We start from the raw sequence: 16361 nt of genomic DNA on the forward strand, positions 1-16361 counted from the left end.
TCCAGCCTGAACTCCAGTTTGACAAAACCAGAGCCCAGACCTTGAATTGCAGTAAGGTGATGGAAAGGGGACCTGTTTCTCCCTGTCATTTGTTGGGACCCTCTTTCATCAAGCCAATGGGAACTGGTTGTCTCCGCCACCGAGGGTGGCCGTCTGTCCTGTACGTTAGAGGGAACTGGGAATTGCAGAGATTTGGGAAAAAGCCCTTAAACCAGCTGATGGTGCCTACCTTCAGCACACGTGGTAAATAAAACCCTGCCCTGAAAGGCAAGTGCAGAAACAGCCAGGAATTCTGTTTTGCCTTTTTCTGACTACTGAAACTGGGAGCATGACTATAACAATCTCATTTTCTTGTCCCAGCGAGCTGCCTGCTTGTTACGCTGCGCAAATCTGTGCTGCCTGTCATCTGAGGAGACCTAAGTATATTGCAGCACGTTATTAATTAATGTTTAACCCTTGGAAAAGCAGGACAGCATTATCATCTCCACTATACTAGGAAGGAAACAAAGATCTAAGTTCCCATATGAAATCCCTTTCTCCTACAGAAACAGGCACCTGTATGCCAGCTCACTACCCTGACACGGGTCCCAATTCCTATATAGAGCATCAGTGCAAGAGGGGGTGGAAGAGAGAACTTACCAAGCCAAAAGCAGCTATTCCTGTCCTTGGTAACTAACACAGTTAAAATATCACCCAGGCTTTTTAGCCCAGAGCTAATTTAAAGGCTGCTGAGAGACACAATTTCTAATTACAGCCAATGGCTTCCCTCTGGCTTCTCTCTTCTGCCCCTGCCCCCTGGCTGGAGGTACAGGGTCTCGTGCCTTCTCTGCAATGGTTGTTAACTCCTAAGCCCCCAGTTAGGTGTGGAAAACACCTGGGCTGGGGTGAAAGAGAAAAGCAAGCTCCACACTGACTGCTTCCACTCCCCTCTCCTGCATCTTCTGCTCTCTGTGCACTGACTACAGGAAAATCCCTGCCTGTAACTGGGACCCCACTGAGGTCCAGTGTCATCCTGTGCTGATTTCTTGGCAAGATCTGTCAATTCCCTGGCTCAGCTCCCAAGCACAGGGTACTTTTCCTGCACCATGAGGAAGGAGGTTTCACTGGATGTCCACCATAGCTTATGATCTCAGAGAGGTAATTTTGCTCCCAAGGTAATCCCTGGCTGTTGCACTGTGGAAAGCTCATCCCTTCATCTCTTCCTAGCCTAGGTACCCATCCCACCCTGCTGCCCAGTTAACCAATGTCCACATCAAATGTTTTTTCAGCTCAGGAAAGGGAAGGGTTTGAATACCGGGCATTCAACTGGAGCAATGCTGCTATGAAACCCAAACAAAATGGAGTTGCTACTCCTTAGAAATCTCGGGATGACATTTCTCTCCACTGTGTGTATATATAGACAAAGTGCTCAGATGCTGTGCTGCTTTTCCCCAACACTTCCCACCTAGACCCGGCAGGATGGAAGCTGGAGGGTTCACTGTCTCATAAAGCTGCCTGTCTTCAGCCAGCTGGGGTGTGGGAGTAGATGGGGAAGAGATGCATCGAGGAAAAAGGAGGCAGTCAGTCAATCATTCCTTGTTTCAGGCAAAGGGTTAGTTACATTACAGTTTCTTTTCTGTACTCTTTGCATTTGCAGTTTGGGGGGTGGTGGGGTGGGGTGTTTAAAAAGAAACAAAACCAGAACTGAAAATGCTGGATGGAGTCTCTGAAGTTCCAAACCTTGTATGCCACCCTATGAGGGCACTTCTTTCCTAAGCCCAGGGGTGGAGCAATTACACGTAACAAATTGTACATATCCTTATAATGAATCCGGCAACTGGAAAGAAAACATCAGATGTTATGACAGCAAAACCCAAGAAGAATCAGTTTTTCCCCAGACAAATGGGAGAAGTTGGAAGGGCAAAACACGCTGAAAAGCAAAGTTAGTCTGACAGCAACCAGGCTTGCAATGGAAAAGGCACTTTAACAGAGAGAGAAAGAGAGAGAGAGAGAACTTCCAACTCCTTAACAAATTCTGTAGTCTTGGATTTTCTTCTGTGAAACCTTCAGTGCCACGGCAAGGCCTTTGAACCACTACATTCAGTTACCTGTATCACTGATGTTTTACTTCTCTGTGCTTGAGCAACTGCCGCCTGACAGTCTCCAGCCACCACCCAGGTGCTGCAGCAGCCCAACACCACCAGAGCCTGCCGCACACAAATCGCCTATTTAATGGGTTATTAAATGGGATTCAAATGAGCTGGTTCAAAAGAACTTGGGAACCTTTACCTTCCACTGTTACCACCTACATAACCCCAGCAGGGCTGTGCTTGGCTTCATGGGCAATAAGCAATTTGCTGGAAGTCCAGAAACCACCGTCTCGAGAGCTGCCTTGGCCATGGGCACTGGGAAAATCCAGCCTTCATTACCAGTAGGTGAAATCAGATACCTCGAGGTAGCTTTATGGCCAGTCTCATTAACTCTCAACAATATTTTCAGCTAATTTAACAGCAGGATTACATTTCTTAATCTTTTAAAAGTAACCAAATCGTGTACAAAAAGAGCTGTACTGAACTTCAAAATGACCTCTAAAGAAAAACGAGATGATTTGGCTTCACTATGTTTATTTTGGTACATTATATAAAGAAAGTTGGAATATATTGGAATATCTCCTTCAATATTACTGCTTTTTTGGATGTAAAAAATTAAGGTCTATTCAAAACCTTCACAATCAACTTGAAACTATTAATTCAGAAACAGATCAAATGGAACTGTGCAAGTCTTGGCTGCAGGCCTAATCATGGTTATAAAAAGTATATTGGTTTAACTGAGTCAAGAAGTTTACTGAAATTTTAGAATGGCTATGTAAAATCAGCATGTAGAAAATACGTATGAGCAGTTCCCTGAGCTCTCCAAGAGCCTGTGGAGGGCTGGAAAACCAGCAGAAGTATTGCTTTGGAAGGTCATGGCAGCAAATTATGACAAATTATGACAAACAGGGATTCCTTCCCAGGTTGTTTATATCTATTTGAGTTCTGTTTGCTTTCATCAGCATCCCTTTATTTCAGGTAGGTGCGAAAAAGCTCTCCCTTGGGAGCACCTGCACCTTCTCCCAACTGCTGAAGGTGCTGCCACAATAGCATCTCCCTCAGCTCTGGGGAGCGACTAACGGGACTGTGATGGCAAGACCAACATTTCCAGTATCTCTAAGGGGTATGCACTGGGAAGGGGGTTATAAGAGAGATAAAGCGCTCACTTTATGTATCTTGAACAAATAAAAGCTCATAGAAAGACAATTTTCTGTTCTTTCCCAGTTAATCCTTAAATTCAGTGTTTTCACTTCTTTCCTGATTAACTCCCAGCCCTGGCCCAAACCACTGGCTGTGCCCCATTTCTCTCTCGCTCTCTTTTTCTGTGAGCCCGAGGCTTCTGCCACCCCTAACTCCAGCAGTTTCCCCGTACTTACCCCTACCGCGTGGGACACACATCTAGAGCAGCAGCAGCTAGCTACTGTTTTACCTCCTTTTGAATGTTTTTCCCCGGAAAAGTTTACAGAAAGTTGGATTTTGTAACAAAACCAAAGGTGATGTTGGAAATAGGTATGTAAATAATACACTTCAAGCCTATATTTAAAATATTACCTATATAACAAAAGTATAAAAATATTTGTACTTTCTACCCATGCAGCATCGTTCATTGAGGGTCTCAAGCTACGGGAAGTGAACAAAGACTGTAATTTCCTTTTCCTTGGGACAAGCGAAATAGAGACCCTGAGAGAGGCGATCATTCAGTGACAGATGGAAGTAGGAACTAGCTCACCTGCATGTAAACATAAGAGAACACTCCCTAGGAGGCATCTCTCTTGCCAATTATGCTATGGTGGTTATTTACCATAGCCCTACACGTGTCTATACTGGGAGCTGAAATGCCAAAAGGAGATGGCTGACTTAGAAAAAATTTGGATCAACATTTTATTTCAATGAGTTTGACCAACTAGTGGAACAAACAGCTGAATAAAAACCTGGTCCTCTAACACCTTGTGTCTTCAGATCACAATGGGGTGTACTGCTGGGAGCCGGACCTTAAGAGGTGAGCTATTAAGCTCAATCCACAGGTAGCTGTTATGAAATACCATGTCCAGAACTCCACAGAAGTTCAGCCTAAATGACCAAAAGACTAGTTCTGACCTTAAATTGTGAACAGATTTCAGATTACTTTTAAATTGCGGAAACGTTAGTCCAACTTATGAAAACATTAGTGATTTCAGTGGAACTATTCACACATGGAAAATCCAGAATATGCACATGTTTTAGGATCAAGCCTCAAGCAACATGTCCTGCTTGTCCTTTGACTCTCACTCCCTCCCCCAGTCACTCTGCCAACATTAATAGCTTCACACCAGAGCAAAACAGGAATTAGAATCTTAATATATGACATATTATATATTAACAGCTCTAGAAGTTAAAAGCTTTGGCCCCTGAGTGACTCACAAAATGTAACCTCTGTGCTCAGAGTTAATAGAGCAAACACATCTTTCTGTAAATTTAATGCTTGTGCCTCTTACGGGTGGAAAGTTCCTGAACACATAAACATTAAAGAAGCACATCAATACTATTTTTTTCCCTTGCAGGTGCGTTACTTCTCCCACGGATGCTAACCAGAGCCAATACTATTTTCTAAGGAGAAAACGGGCACTCCCAAGTTTTCAGTCTCATTGAGATTTTTTAGAGATATGAGATAGGACTGGATTTGAAAAAGGAAAAAAAAAAATAAAAAGCTATTTACTGCCTGCCAAATAGCCACAAAGGACTTGTCTGTGTTACAGAGCACGTGGTAATGAAAATCTGCTTGGAGCTTACAAGCTGCTACTATGTGTGCAGAATATACGCAGGCTTGTAGTACGGATGGCTTTGAGCTAGTTAAAATCGCACACAGTTCAGAGAAATGCAGTTGTTTTGGAATAGGTTTACATTTAAAGTTAGCCTAAGTCAATTTAACTGAGATTTTAAAGCAGTTTAATTGCATCCTAGCAGGGAGTTTGAGATGCTGATTGCACAAATACTTTCTGCATCTGTCTCTACTAAAGGGAAACAAAAAAGAGCGGAGATATTGGAGGAGCTGGAGGCAGTTTCATTACAAATACAGAGGAGATTCGTTGCAGAGTGACTCGTGGGGAGGAAAATGGATACAAAATTAGTAGGGCTTTAAATCAAAAAACTTCTCCCAACAGGCAAATTCCCAAGCTGCAGAATATAAAGGAAATTACTGTGACCTGTATGTTAGAGCATCTAGAAATGAAAATAACACAGTCACCAGGACCGTGGTGCAGTAGCTTTCTCTGGGCAATGGAGAAAACAAATATATTCAAGTCAGCCTTTCTCTAGAAGTGATCACTGCCCAGAGCTGTGCCACTGTTCTAAAAAAATGCCTTAAAATACTTCAGCAGTGGCTCTTGGGTCTGCCACCACACAGTGCCACTCCTCCGCTGCTGTGGTACATAAGCCCAGGTGTGCAGCTTTCCCTGCAAGTGTCTTTGAATAAGAAAAACAAAGAGATAAAACCATAGAACCAAACACCTCACCACCTGGCTGCCAGAAAATCATTTCCTCCTTTAACACACTCGTATATCAGGAACATTTTATCAGCAGCTCACTGAGAACTGCAATGCTTCCAGAGTTAGGCTTATTGCATTTTCTTCTTATTATTTCTTACACCTTACGTTTCAGCCTTAAGTCCAAAAGCTAAAATATTGCTTAGAAGAACAAAATTCCCTTCTATAATTTGATGTCATTAGAAGGAGACTTCCAACATCAAAACATTGGGTTGGATGAGAAACAACTGTTTAAAAATCGGATGTTTTAAGCAAACCACCCTTACACTGAGAACCATCACGTCACTCCCTGCTGCCTCACAGGTGGGTGAACACAAATGATGAAGCCTGAGTCTGTAGAACTTGACTCAAATGCAAAGCAGTGGGGTACATCATCTCCTTTCAAGGGAAAGAAAGAGCACCTCGAAAACTTGCTTTTTGTTATTGTTTTTTAATGTGGCCTCCTGTCTCTCCACAGGATTTGTGAAACCATTAAGGTGGTTCTCAACTCGGAAAAAAATGCTGCACAAACGGGGTACGACAAGACCCAGCCTCTCAAGTTACCCAAAGTGCTGCCAATGGCAAGAGATTCAGCACATTTTTATCTCCGAACTGCAACGCAGAAACCAAAGGCAATCAAAGCTCCCTTTAGAAATGGTGAAGAGCTTTTCTACTTGGCAATTTAGCCAAGATCATTTGAATCTACCCTATTAATTTTTGGCTGGGGGCGGGGGGGAGGGTGAGCTGTACTTTCTTGGTTTGTTGGTTTACGTCTATCTCGTGTCTATGAGAAGGAAATGCCCTTGTAATGACATCAGGTTCACTCATCTCCAGTGCACAGTGAGCTGAAGCTGGAGCATTTAGCACCAACGTTAGCTCAAGCTTTGGAGTGGTTTTCCTTCTGGAGCTGTACTCACATTAAAAACGGGCTGTTTGCCTGTATAGGTATGGTATTTATACATAATGTATATCCTTCTCTTCACGTGAAAGCGTAACAGCATACATACCAGGCAGCTGGGTCATATTCAGCCCAGACACGGACAAACTCATCCAGGTGATGGGGCCCAAGGATGGAGGAGTCTCTTGTCAGATATTCAAAATTGTCCATAATCACAGCCACAAAGAGGTTTAGCATCTGCAGAGAGGAAGCAATAATGCAGTCAGAGAGGGAAGGGAAAGGAAGAGGAAAGAGAAGAGAGAAGAAAAAGCTGGAAGGGGAGCAGGTATGATTCCCTTAGCAGGGTGAGTGGTTTCCACAAGAAGCAGCCATGCCCTGGAGAATAAACTCTACAAACTTGTCCCTGGGGACCTGCTGCCACCTCACCCTCCCCTGCATGCTGCAAGACACCTCCAGCTCTGAAGTACAGGGCAGGTTTGTCACGGCTTTTGGCCATGAAAAGTTTGGCCACATCCACATCCCAGGTGATGCCCTGCATGATCCACCCCAGAACCCCACTGGCTCAGCACCTCTCCCTTGCCCCTTCTTCCCTACACCAGTGCAGACCAGCACATGGGATGCACCGGCTGCTTCACCAGCTGGGTGATGCGAACTCTTCCAGCACTCTCATATCAAGGCACATCAAGGCAAGAACAGCTAGAAGAAAAATGATTCTTCAACCGGAACATCCCATTTTCAACTCATAACAGTTCAAACCTTCAAAGATCCCCAGAAAGATGAGGGGCAGGACACACCGAAGGCTCCTGTCCCTAATGGCTGCTGTCTAACACAGAGCCCGGCAAATGCTTCTGGCATAGAAAGATTCTCCTCTTTTTAAAGCCAACGGAAGAGTCATGAGGATTTCAATGGGAAAAGATCAAGCAGAATGGAAGAACAGGAGGGCAGGCAGGAACGGATGCTCCTGTGCTGGATAAAGACCTGACTTGTATGAGTCCCCTTTCCGCCTTTGCCGTGCCCTTTGCAGGGAGGCTGAGCTGCTGCCGCCAGCACGGCTCCTCCGCAATGTGCTGAGAAAGGGCCGCTGTGAGCTCTCGTGTGGGGAGGAGCAGAATTAAACTGGTTATAGATATCCTCAGCTGTTAAAAGAAAATCAGGCAGTGGAGGTTGGGGGTTGTGCAGTTTTAAAGAATTCCCATTCCTGCATGATCTGGAGGAAGGAGGGGTTCTTGGCTCTTAGGGGGTACACGTAACAGAGAACCCCCAGAGCATCAAGAGGCAGCAAAACTTTTGAGAGTTTTCTACTTGATCCCAAATCCCTTTCTATTGCTCCCAGCTTCAGCCACAGCTCAGTACATTTCCCTCACTGACACACAGCTGTTTCTAAATTTCCTGTATATTTTTAAATTTCAGTTTGTATTTTTCAACAGTGTAAATTACAGGAGGAAAATTATGTCAAGCTGGACATCCACAAAGAGCCAGAAACAACATTTAAAAACAAATACTTTATCCAATACCCCCCAGTCTGTGGTGTAACAGCATCGAACAAACCATAAAAACATGCCCTCCTGGCCAGGCTGCAGCTTTGCAATGCTTGTGGGGAACCATATCTCATTGCAGTGAAATTCATTCTAAAAAATGAGTTACAGCCCCGTCTCGTAGCAGTCCAGCTGCTTGGCTTTCCGCTGCCTATTTCTGGAGCCTGCCCTCCCTGCCTTTTCCCCACACAGGGCTCTCCCCATTCCCTGCCAGCAAACCCCCAAACCCAGGGTGTAGTTTCACGGGGTTTTCCAGGAGCGCTGACTCAGCAGCAAAGCTCACGCAAAACTGCCTTCTGCACAGATGTGCTCCAGCCCCCAGTTTTGCTACTACATTCTGAGTGGAATGGCTGATGTGAGCCGGGAAGAGTGAGTGAGTGAGTGAATGTGTGTGTGTATTGGTTTTCCTTTGTTTGGTTGGGTTTTTTTAAAGAAAACTTTAGGAATAATAATGCACTTGAAAATAACAATGAGGGTGTCTGATAATGGGTTAGGGATTTGTACAAGGCAAAAATTTGGCTTTAAAATAGAGAGTGATGAAGGAAGCAGTAAATGGAGTGATAACTTTGTATAAGCTTTCAGGGCTCCACGTTTTTTAATATATGTAGAAGAAATAAACCATGGGATGTCAAAGGGGCAACAGCAGTCGGACAAAGGATCTCAGTAGGGGCCACTGCTGATGGCTGTAGAGAGACCAACTTCAAACTGCCACGTGTACCTCTTTTGCCTGGTTAAAGGTGTCTGATGATAGCAAGGATTAGCTGCATGAAACATCAAATCTTATACTTTAAAGCAAATCCAGGGAACTGAACATAGGTTTGATATGTTGCTTTTTGGTACATTTCAGAGCTGTGACTTTCATCTCTTCCTGCTTGAAGATTAATTGGGTCTCTGTCCCTGGTTTTCTATTCCTCTGTCCCAGTGGTGCACAGAAGTGAACGAAGCCCCAAGAGCAGAGAGCTTTTTATGCATGTAAGTGATCAGAAAACACTGGCACCTGTTAAAGCTTAGACCCAGCCCCATACGATGGCCACGGGCACGAATTGAGTACAGCAGCTCCATGTACTTTCATGCCTAAAGCTTTCCTGGCACCATTGCAGAAGAAAGCGATTATTTAATTTATTTGACAAACAAAACAAAACACAAGTCATCAAATAAGTGTAATGCTCCCAGCTGCCTGCTGCAAGCACCTCTGAACCAGTGTTATCTTGGCCATTCTCACCCTGCTCTCCCGAGCCCCTTCTTCAAAGGACCACATTACAAACCACAACAAAACAGATTAATGCCTAATTCCAAATATTAGACCCCCCTGTGAGAAGAAAGATAAAAACCTTCCCTTTAAACTAATGACTAAATGATCTCTTTGGGGATTAAAGGGATTTTATCACCAGGATGATAAATGGGTTTTAGTGAAGCTGTCATGTAATGTTGTATAAATCATAATTAGGGAGAAGGAGGAAGAAAGAGGGGGAGGGGAAGGAAGGGATGGGGGTTGGGGGGTAACCACACTGGCACCTCCACTTTGGGACAGATGGGGATTGACTTACCAGGAAGGAGCACAGGAAGATGAACGATACAAAGTAGAAATAGGCAAAATCGCTGCCACATTCATTTTTGGTGAGGCCAGAAAGCTGGTCGCAGGCTCTGTTACTCAGGCACGACAGCATGATCTCATGCCAGGCTTCCCCCGTGGCACTCCTGCAGATGGGGAGGGCAGAGGGTAAGCTCATCCAGCCCCCTCCTCATTACAGGCTGGGGTTGGGGGCATCCACCTCGTGCTATTACTGTGCCAAATTCACTAAACTAGGTGCAAGGTTGTGTCCAGGTGCAGAGACTGCATTTACATTGTGAATTTGAACTATCAGCCTGCTGACATGAAAAAGAAAGGAGAAAAAACATTTCCCTCTGTTACAGGGGGGTAAAAGAAGCTGAACAGGCTCAGGTAGGTTCAGCTTTATTGATTTTATGGAGAACAAAACCAGACTGATTTAAACACGTCCAGTGCAAAGTGCAAATGTAAGTAAACAGAGTTTAGACTGTTCCCTTCTGAAGCAGCTGATGCCTCTGCCCTAGTGCTGGCTGTGAACCCTGTGGCAATGATGGGAAATAAAACCAGGTTTCTCCGCTTGAATCTCTTATTTATCAGGTAGGTACAGAAATACCAGGATGGGCTGGTTGGTCCTAGTGACTCGGGTCCCTTTTTCATGACAGTTCCTGGGTTTTCTTCATCATTTCCCTCCTCCCCCTTTAACTTCTACTTCTACTATAGGGATAAAAATAGCTAAAAGGAAAAACTTTGGAGTTCCAGAGGGTCCATCCTCAAAATAAACCATCCCCTGCAACGTGCATGCGTGGATTGGAAGCCAGGGGATCCCCCAGGATGGCTTACTCTGACTTCCTACATAACCCCTGATTCTTCTCTCTGTAATTCCTGCAGCACACCCAGAGGTGCTGTCAGGGGCACCCCTCCGCAGCACCATGAAGAGCCCACCTTGCAGTGCTGCTCACAGCCATGCAAATCTGTGCACAGAGCCAGCTCACAAGCCTTCCTCCCGGTCAGGGAGAAAACCTGATGCTCAGTGTAAACTGAAATAGCTTCCAGATTACTCTGAATTGAGTCCCAAAGCCCCATTCCCCTGTGCAGATACCCGTTTTCCCATCGTAGTCCTGCTGCCTCTGCACCCTCTGTCCCACCGTGCCTGCCACATGGGTCTGGAAAGGGACCAAGAGGTTTGGACATGAGGCTGAATAATTATCCGGTTTTATTAAAATTCAGAGTTTTGAGTGGAGTGATTATGCTGAGCTAGAGAGGGCTAATTTAATTTCCATCTAGCTTCACAGAAACGATGCAAAGGAAATCCCAGGCAAGATATCCAGTTACCAGCGCTGTGGAACCCAGCCTTGGCACGGCCGGCAGGTGCTTGTGGGGCCGGAGCAGTTATTAACCACATGGCACACATCCAGATAAGGGAAATCTTCCCCCAGCTGCCCTGATTGGGAGCAGAGCCTACACTTCATTTTTGCTGGGTCTGAAAATGAAAATCTGTCATTTCATTGATTATTTTTTTTTCCCCATTTGAAAATGCTTCATTTCCCAGCAGAATGAACCCAGATGGAAACACTTTCACTCTGAAGCAGAGGTGGCATTGGCGTATGAAGTGTTAACTTGTTGGTAATGCAAAAATGACCAATTAAAGGAATTCTCACTTAAGGAAAAAAAAAAGTAAGCTTCATGACAAGAAGCAGACAAACCAGGGGAGTCTTATATTAAACTCCACCTGAGCTGATGTAGCATGTCACAGCCATGGGTGTCACTTTGGGGAGGTGCTGCTGTGTTGAATCACATCCATCGTACTCAGGTAATGTACCAGGCCAACCCTTAATGCCAAGGAGGAGGAGGAGGAAGCAGAAATGCTTTACTCCAAACACCTTTCTTAGAGGATGCTCAAGTCTCAGCAGCTGAAGTGGCAAAAGCAAAGGCTTATTTATTGCTCACGTGCAAGTCGTGTGGCATTTTAAACTTTACTTACCTGAACAGAAGCATCAGGGCTTGCAGGAAGGTACGGAAGTTATTGTGCCGGTTAATGGAGGTTTCATCATCTAGTGCAATGTTTCCAAATACCTGCCGCAGAAAACAGAAAGGATTCAGGCCAAAGACATCCTCACGTGGACACTGTCAATAAAGGTGGATCAAGGGGAGTTGGAAGAAAAGGCAGGGAAATAATCTGTCCTGGTTTAAGGGATCTCAAAATCTGGAATAATTCCTGTGCTGAAGAGAGAGATAAAAATGTGTTGTGGAGATCAAATGGGGAAAAAGCCAAGGTTAACATGCTTCACCTTCACACAGACCCTTTCCAACACCACAGTTCAGCTCCATCCCAGGGCAAGAAAACTTTCCCATTTCTTTTCAGAAGGGTGCAGTGCCCCTTGGCGTGCCGGTACCCAGTGGGAGGGATGTGCCCATACCCCCTGCCCCGGCGATGCTGTGCTGCCAGCCCATCACCCACAGTCGGTTTCCCTGCCCACTCTCACCCTTTGTACAACCAGGGATCAGCACAAGACCTAGTAATAAGGGCAGAAAAAGTAACTTTTTTTTTTTTTTTTTTTTTCACTTATAAGATACCTGGCACCAGACAAGATGAGCTTTTTGCCTCATCCTAAGTCAGTTGTTGATCCTGTTGTGGAGGCAATAACCCGTTTGCACCCTGAACTGGTGGGACAAAACTAATCTACCTATGGTCAGTATAAAACCTAAAATTTTTACCTGCATGCCAATAATGGCATAGATAAAGAAGAGCATTGCAATGAGGAGACACACATAAGGCAAGGCCTGTGGAAAAGGAGAAGAAGATATTAATGTCAGCAAATGCATTATATATGCCAGTAGCATTTAATTCCTGGGCAACACCGTGTATTGTGGTATTTGTCCTTCAGATGAAGGAACGGGGAAGAGAATATGAACAGTTCTGGCAGCCTTCAGAAGACAAACCCCTGGAGCCAGGTATTCATTGATCACAAACCAGCCTGGGCTTTCCAAGGGGTCTCTCTACATCCTTGCAAGCAGATAAGCAGTAAGCAGGGAAAACACAGTAAGAAGAAGCTCCACAACAAGCACTGGAGCTACTGGCAGGCATTGGCACTTTCTATGCATAATTGTAGGAACATTAATTATTAATGATCTTGCTGTAAATTTAGTACAAGAAAAGAAATGTACATCCAAGAAACAAGTTCCTGCTCCAAAACAAGCAAGATTGCAATCCCAGGAGGACAAAAATATTCTGAGTTTTAGCAAGAAATCTGTGAAGACTACAATGTAATTATGTCACCCAAGCTGAGAGGAATAGCTGCTTTCCACTCAGGTTAAATGAATGGGTAATTAATGCCTCTTAATTAGTAATAGCTGAAAAATCGAGAAGCCTTGTCCTAGGGCTAGACCATGAGATGCTCAGGGCAGGAGAGGGGTTATGCAGCCCACGGGGAGCCCAGCAGGGAACACGGGGCAAAGGGCTGATGTGCTTTCTGCTGGCCACCTTTGCACCAGGGACAAGGACCAAGAGCTCCATGCTGGGGGGACAGACAGACAAGCAGCTCCCTGTGCAGCTCCAGAACTGTCCCAGCTCAGCTTCAGGGGCAGCTCTCTGCACACACACTCTGGAAAGGGTTGGGATTATACTGAAAAGGCCCTTGGCTGAGCCCTTCTCTCAAGATCCAGCCAAGACCACACAGTCCAAGGATGCTCTCCTGAGTGAGAACATCTTATACCTGCAGACCCCACATCTCAGCCTCTGGGAGAGGCTCTCCTGGCTGCAGGATTCCTCATGTGTTACAAGATAAGAGCAGCAGCAACACCACCTCCGTCCATCCTCAAGTAAAACACGACCCAACAAGCCTGAGGCACTGCAACCTGCCAGATCGCAGCCCCTTTCCATGAGCTGCTGGGTGGCTAGGGGAAAGCATAACACAGAAGCTGAATGCCAGAGCTTCAGCTGCCTCTCTGGTGTCTTCCAAAGGGATGTACAGTGTAATACAACACAGCACTTGCTTCCACCCCTGGCCATGGGATAACAGCACATTTTTTTATGTGTGTGTATATATATTTATTTGTATATTTTTATATAAACATATATATATATATAAACAAACCAGCACAGCCTGCAGTTCTTCTCCAGGTTACTTGTAGAAAGAAGCAATCACCATGTTCCCATCTTCAACCTCCCAAAAGACTTTGCCCTATAGTCTAAATAGTATAATAGAAACTCCCCTCCTGACCAGCTCCGGTGCAGAGCAGTAGCCATGTTCACACTCTGCTGAAACTCCTTCTCCACCCCAGATCTCTTGCAGCCAGCACAGGGCTGGTCAGCACTCCCAGCCTGGTGTGGGCAGAGCCACCTGGCATCTCCCTCCAACTGCAGGAGGGGAATGTCTTTCTTCTCTTAAAAAGCCTTTTCCATTCTTGGAGAGACCAGACTCCTTCCCACAGTTTTATCACCCAAAATAACCTCTCTGCATCGTTTTGACTCAGAGACTGTGATGTATTTGAAAGCGCAGCTAAAGCAAAAAAAACCCGCAGCTGCTCTGCATCCCACCGCACCCTGTGTCGTTAAATACCAAGTGCCACCATCCCTGCATCCCACCGCACGCTGCGTCGTTAAATACCAAGCACCACCATAACGCCTTCCAGAGAGCACCACACAAAATACCCTGGCATTGCACCCCCCCGCAGACACACTCCCCTGAGCTTCTGTCAGCACCCAGGACATAAGCTATCACCCACAGACCTCTGAGCTCAGCCCAGAATAAGGACACCCTGTGCAAAGCCAGAGGTATGGTCCCCAGGCTCGCCAGGCCACCTGCCACGTCATGAGCAGCGCTGGGCAGCGTGGCATCCCGCCAGCTGACCTGTTAAAAACAACCAGCTTCAGGGCATGTGGGCTCTTATTTAGATCTGGAAAACAGCTACCTCGAAACTAAGCGCAGGTTGAGAACAAAGCTGCTGCAAGGCAGTTGTTGGAGGGTCGCTTAGTTCAGAAGCGCCATATCCAGCTGCTGTGGCCAGTTACCCTGGTGCCACAATGTGCTGCTGCTTGCTGGGAGGGAAGGGCAGGGCTATAGCAAACCAGGTGAAGTAACTGTCTCCACTGTGGAACAAAACCTCCTTTTGTAATCCTCCACGTCATAAAAACACAGCTTGTATTACCAAAATGCAAGGGTTTGGGTTTCATCTCTATCAGATTCTTACCAAGACTGAAGCCTAGTGAAAGCAATCAACCTCAGACCTGCTGCTGGCAAACAGCAGGCAGGAAGGCACTTATTAGTCAGACTACTGTTTCCTTATGCAAATACCAGAGTCTTCAGACTTTGCCATAGGGATTTTGTGGCAGTTTCAAGAGCAACCTGAGCTCTGCATGCTTGCTGCGAGCCTGCATCAGTAGCCGTCCAGCTTTCGGACTCATTTTCCAAAATGCTCAGCACCTGCAGTGTTCAGGGGATGTTCAGTGCAAGTCAGTCAGCTTTTCTGAGAATTAATATTCCTGTAATCGCTTTGTAGAGGTGCAGAGAGGCCATTCCTAGGGCAAGGGGAAAATCTTTGATACTCCATGGAGGATGCTACAGGTGTGCCAAGCATTAGCATCTCCCCGCATCTCTTTCCTGTCTCCCACCTGCCTAACACTCACCTTAAAAGACTGCACAAATGTCCAGAGTAAGATGCGGATAGTGTAACCCTGGCGAAGGAGCTTGATAAGTCTCGCTGCCCTGAAGAGCCGCAGGAAGCTGAGGTTGATGAAGTTGTCCTGCGGAAAGTAAAGGTTTTGTGTCCTTCAGAAATTAACGCGATTAGAAACCACAGCCCGCAAAAAAGAAATTAAAATTACCAGCTTCACGATCTAAGCAGCAAATCGGCCACCAGAAAACCTTCCAAAAGAAACATTCGTCAGTGCAGATCACTCCACATGCAGCAAGTATGAGAAAATCCCTCTCCACAAGAGCCCTCCCCTCTGCTACTGGGTCAATGACAGAAAAGGCCCTTTCACACTGTCCATGGAGGTTGTATTTTCTTTGAGTAAGGCAGATTTTCTCCCCCTAAAGCCTCAGGGAGAGGTAATGGTGCCGTACTATCATTTTGTAAAGAATGAGGTTGTTTTAAGTCTTGGTCAGCTTGCTTTCTACATTGAATTGAACTTTAGCCAAGACAGTTGCAAGGGATTGCGTATATAGCCTCTACCGTAACAAAGAAAGGCATTGTCCAGTGAAGATTAAAACATCCTTGAAAGAATGAGGATGTTTTCTAACCTGGAGGTTTTAAATGTTTATACATCATGTGACTGGACAGGCTCATCAAGGAGAAATGGCACCAGCAAGACTGTTTCGAAGATGGATCAATGGCAGAAAATCAACTGGGGAGGCTAACGTTCAGCAGCAGGAGGGTGCCTTAGGAACCTGCTGATTTTTTAAATTATTATTAAATGTGCCTTCACAGGTGAATCAAAGAACTGCTGGAGACAGATTCTGATTTCCATCTGTTTTATGATTCTCCCCACCCCGCACCCCATTTTTTTCTTTCATCCAGGGAAAAGAGGTTTCTTGCCCCAATGAGCTAATCTAGAGAGGGTTCTTTCCAAAACAAAACATGCAAAAGCCAGATCCCTCTTGCCCTCCTATTTTAAGGAGATGAAAAATATCCCCCCTTTCCGTACTGATTCCAATTCACTTATTTGTGAATCTCTGTTCACAGCCACTTATTTGACTGAGTTAACTAAAGAGAGAAAGCATCCCACTCTAAACTATCAAGCAGTGGAGTGGAAAATATAATCATAAGGAGCTCTTGTTGGTAAAGATGAGCAAAACCAGTCTTTCCCTT

At 45.4% G+C, this 16361-nt stretch overlaps 1 protein-coding gene across 1 annotated transcript in view; it reads right to left on the reverse strand.

Annotated features, from left to right (window-relative positions):
- Positions 1-16361, reverse strand: part of CACNA1B (calcium voltage-gated channel subunit alpha1 B) — a 296336-nt gene that overhangs the window by 25740 nt on the left and 254235 nt on the right. The window contains exons 35-39 of the mRNA XM_055817932.1: positions 15178-15294; positions 12267-12332; positions 11533-11624; positions 9550-9700; positions 6577-6704 (exon numbers count right to left, since the gene is read on the reverse strand). Of these exons, the coding sequence (XP_055673907.1) occupies positions 6577-6704; positions 9550-9700; positions 11533-11624; positions 12267-12332; positions 15178-15294 (554 nt within the window). The remainder of the gene's footprint in view (positions 1-6576; positions 6705-9549; positions 9701-11532; positions 11625-12266; positions 12333-15177; positions 15295-16361) is intronic.

Source organism: Falco peregrinus, chromosome 1 (genome assembly GCF_023634155.1).
Source record: "Falco peregrinus isolate bFalPer1 chromosome 1, bFalPer1.pri, whole genome shotgun sequence".
Taxonomy (NCBI): domain Eukaryota; kingdom Metazoa; phylum Chordata; class Aves; order Falconiformes; family Falconidae; genus Falco; species Falco peregrinus.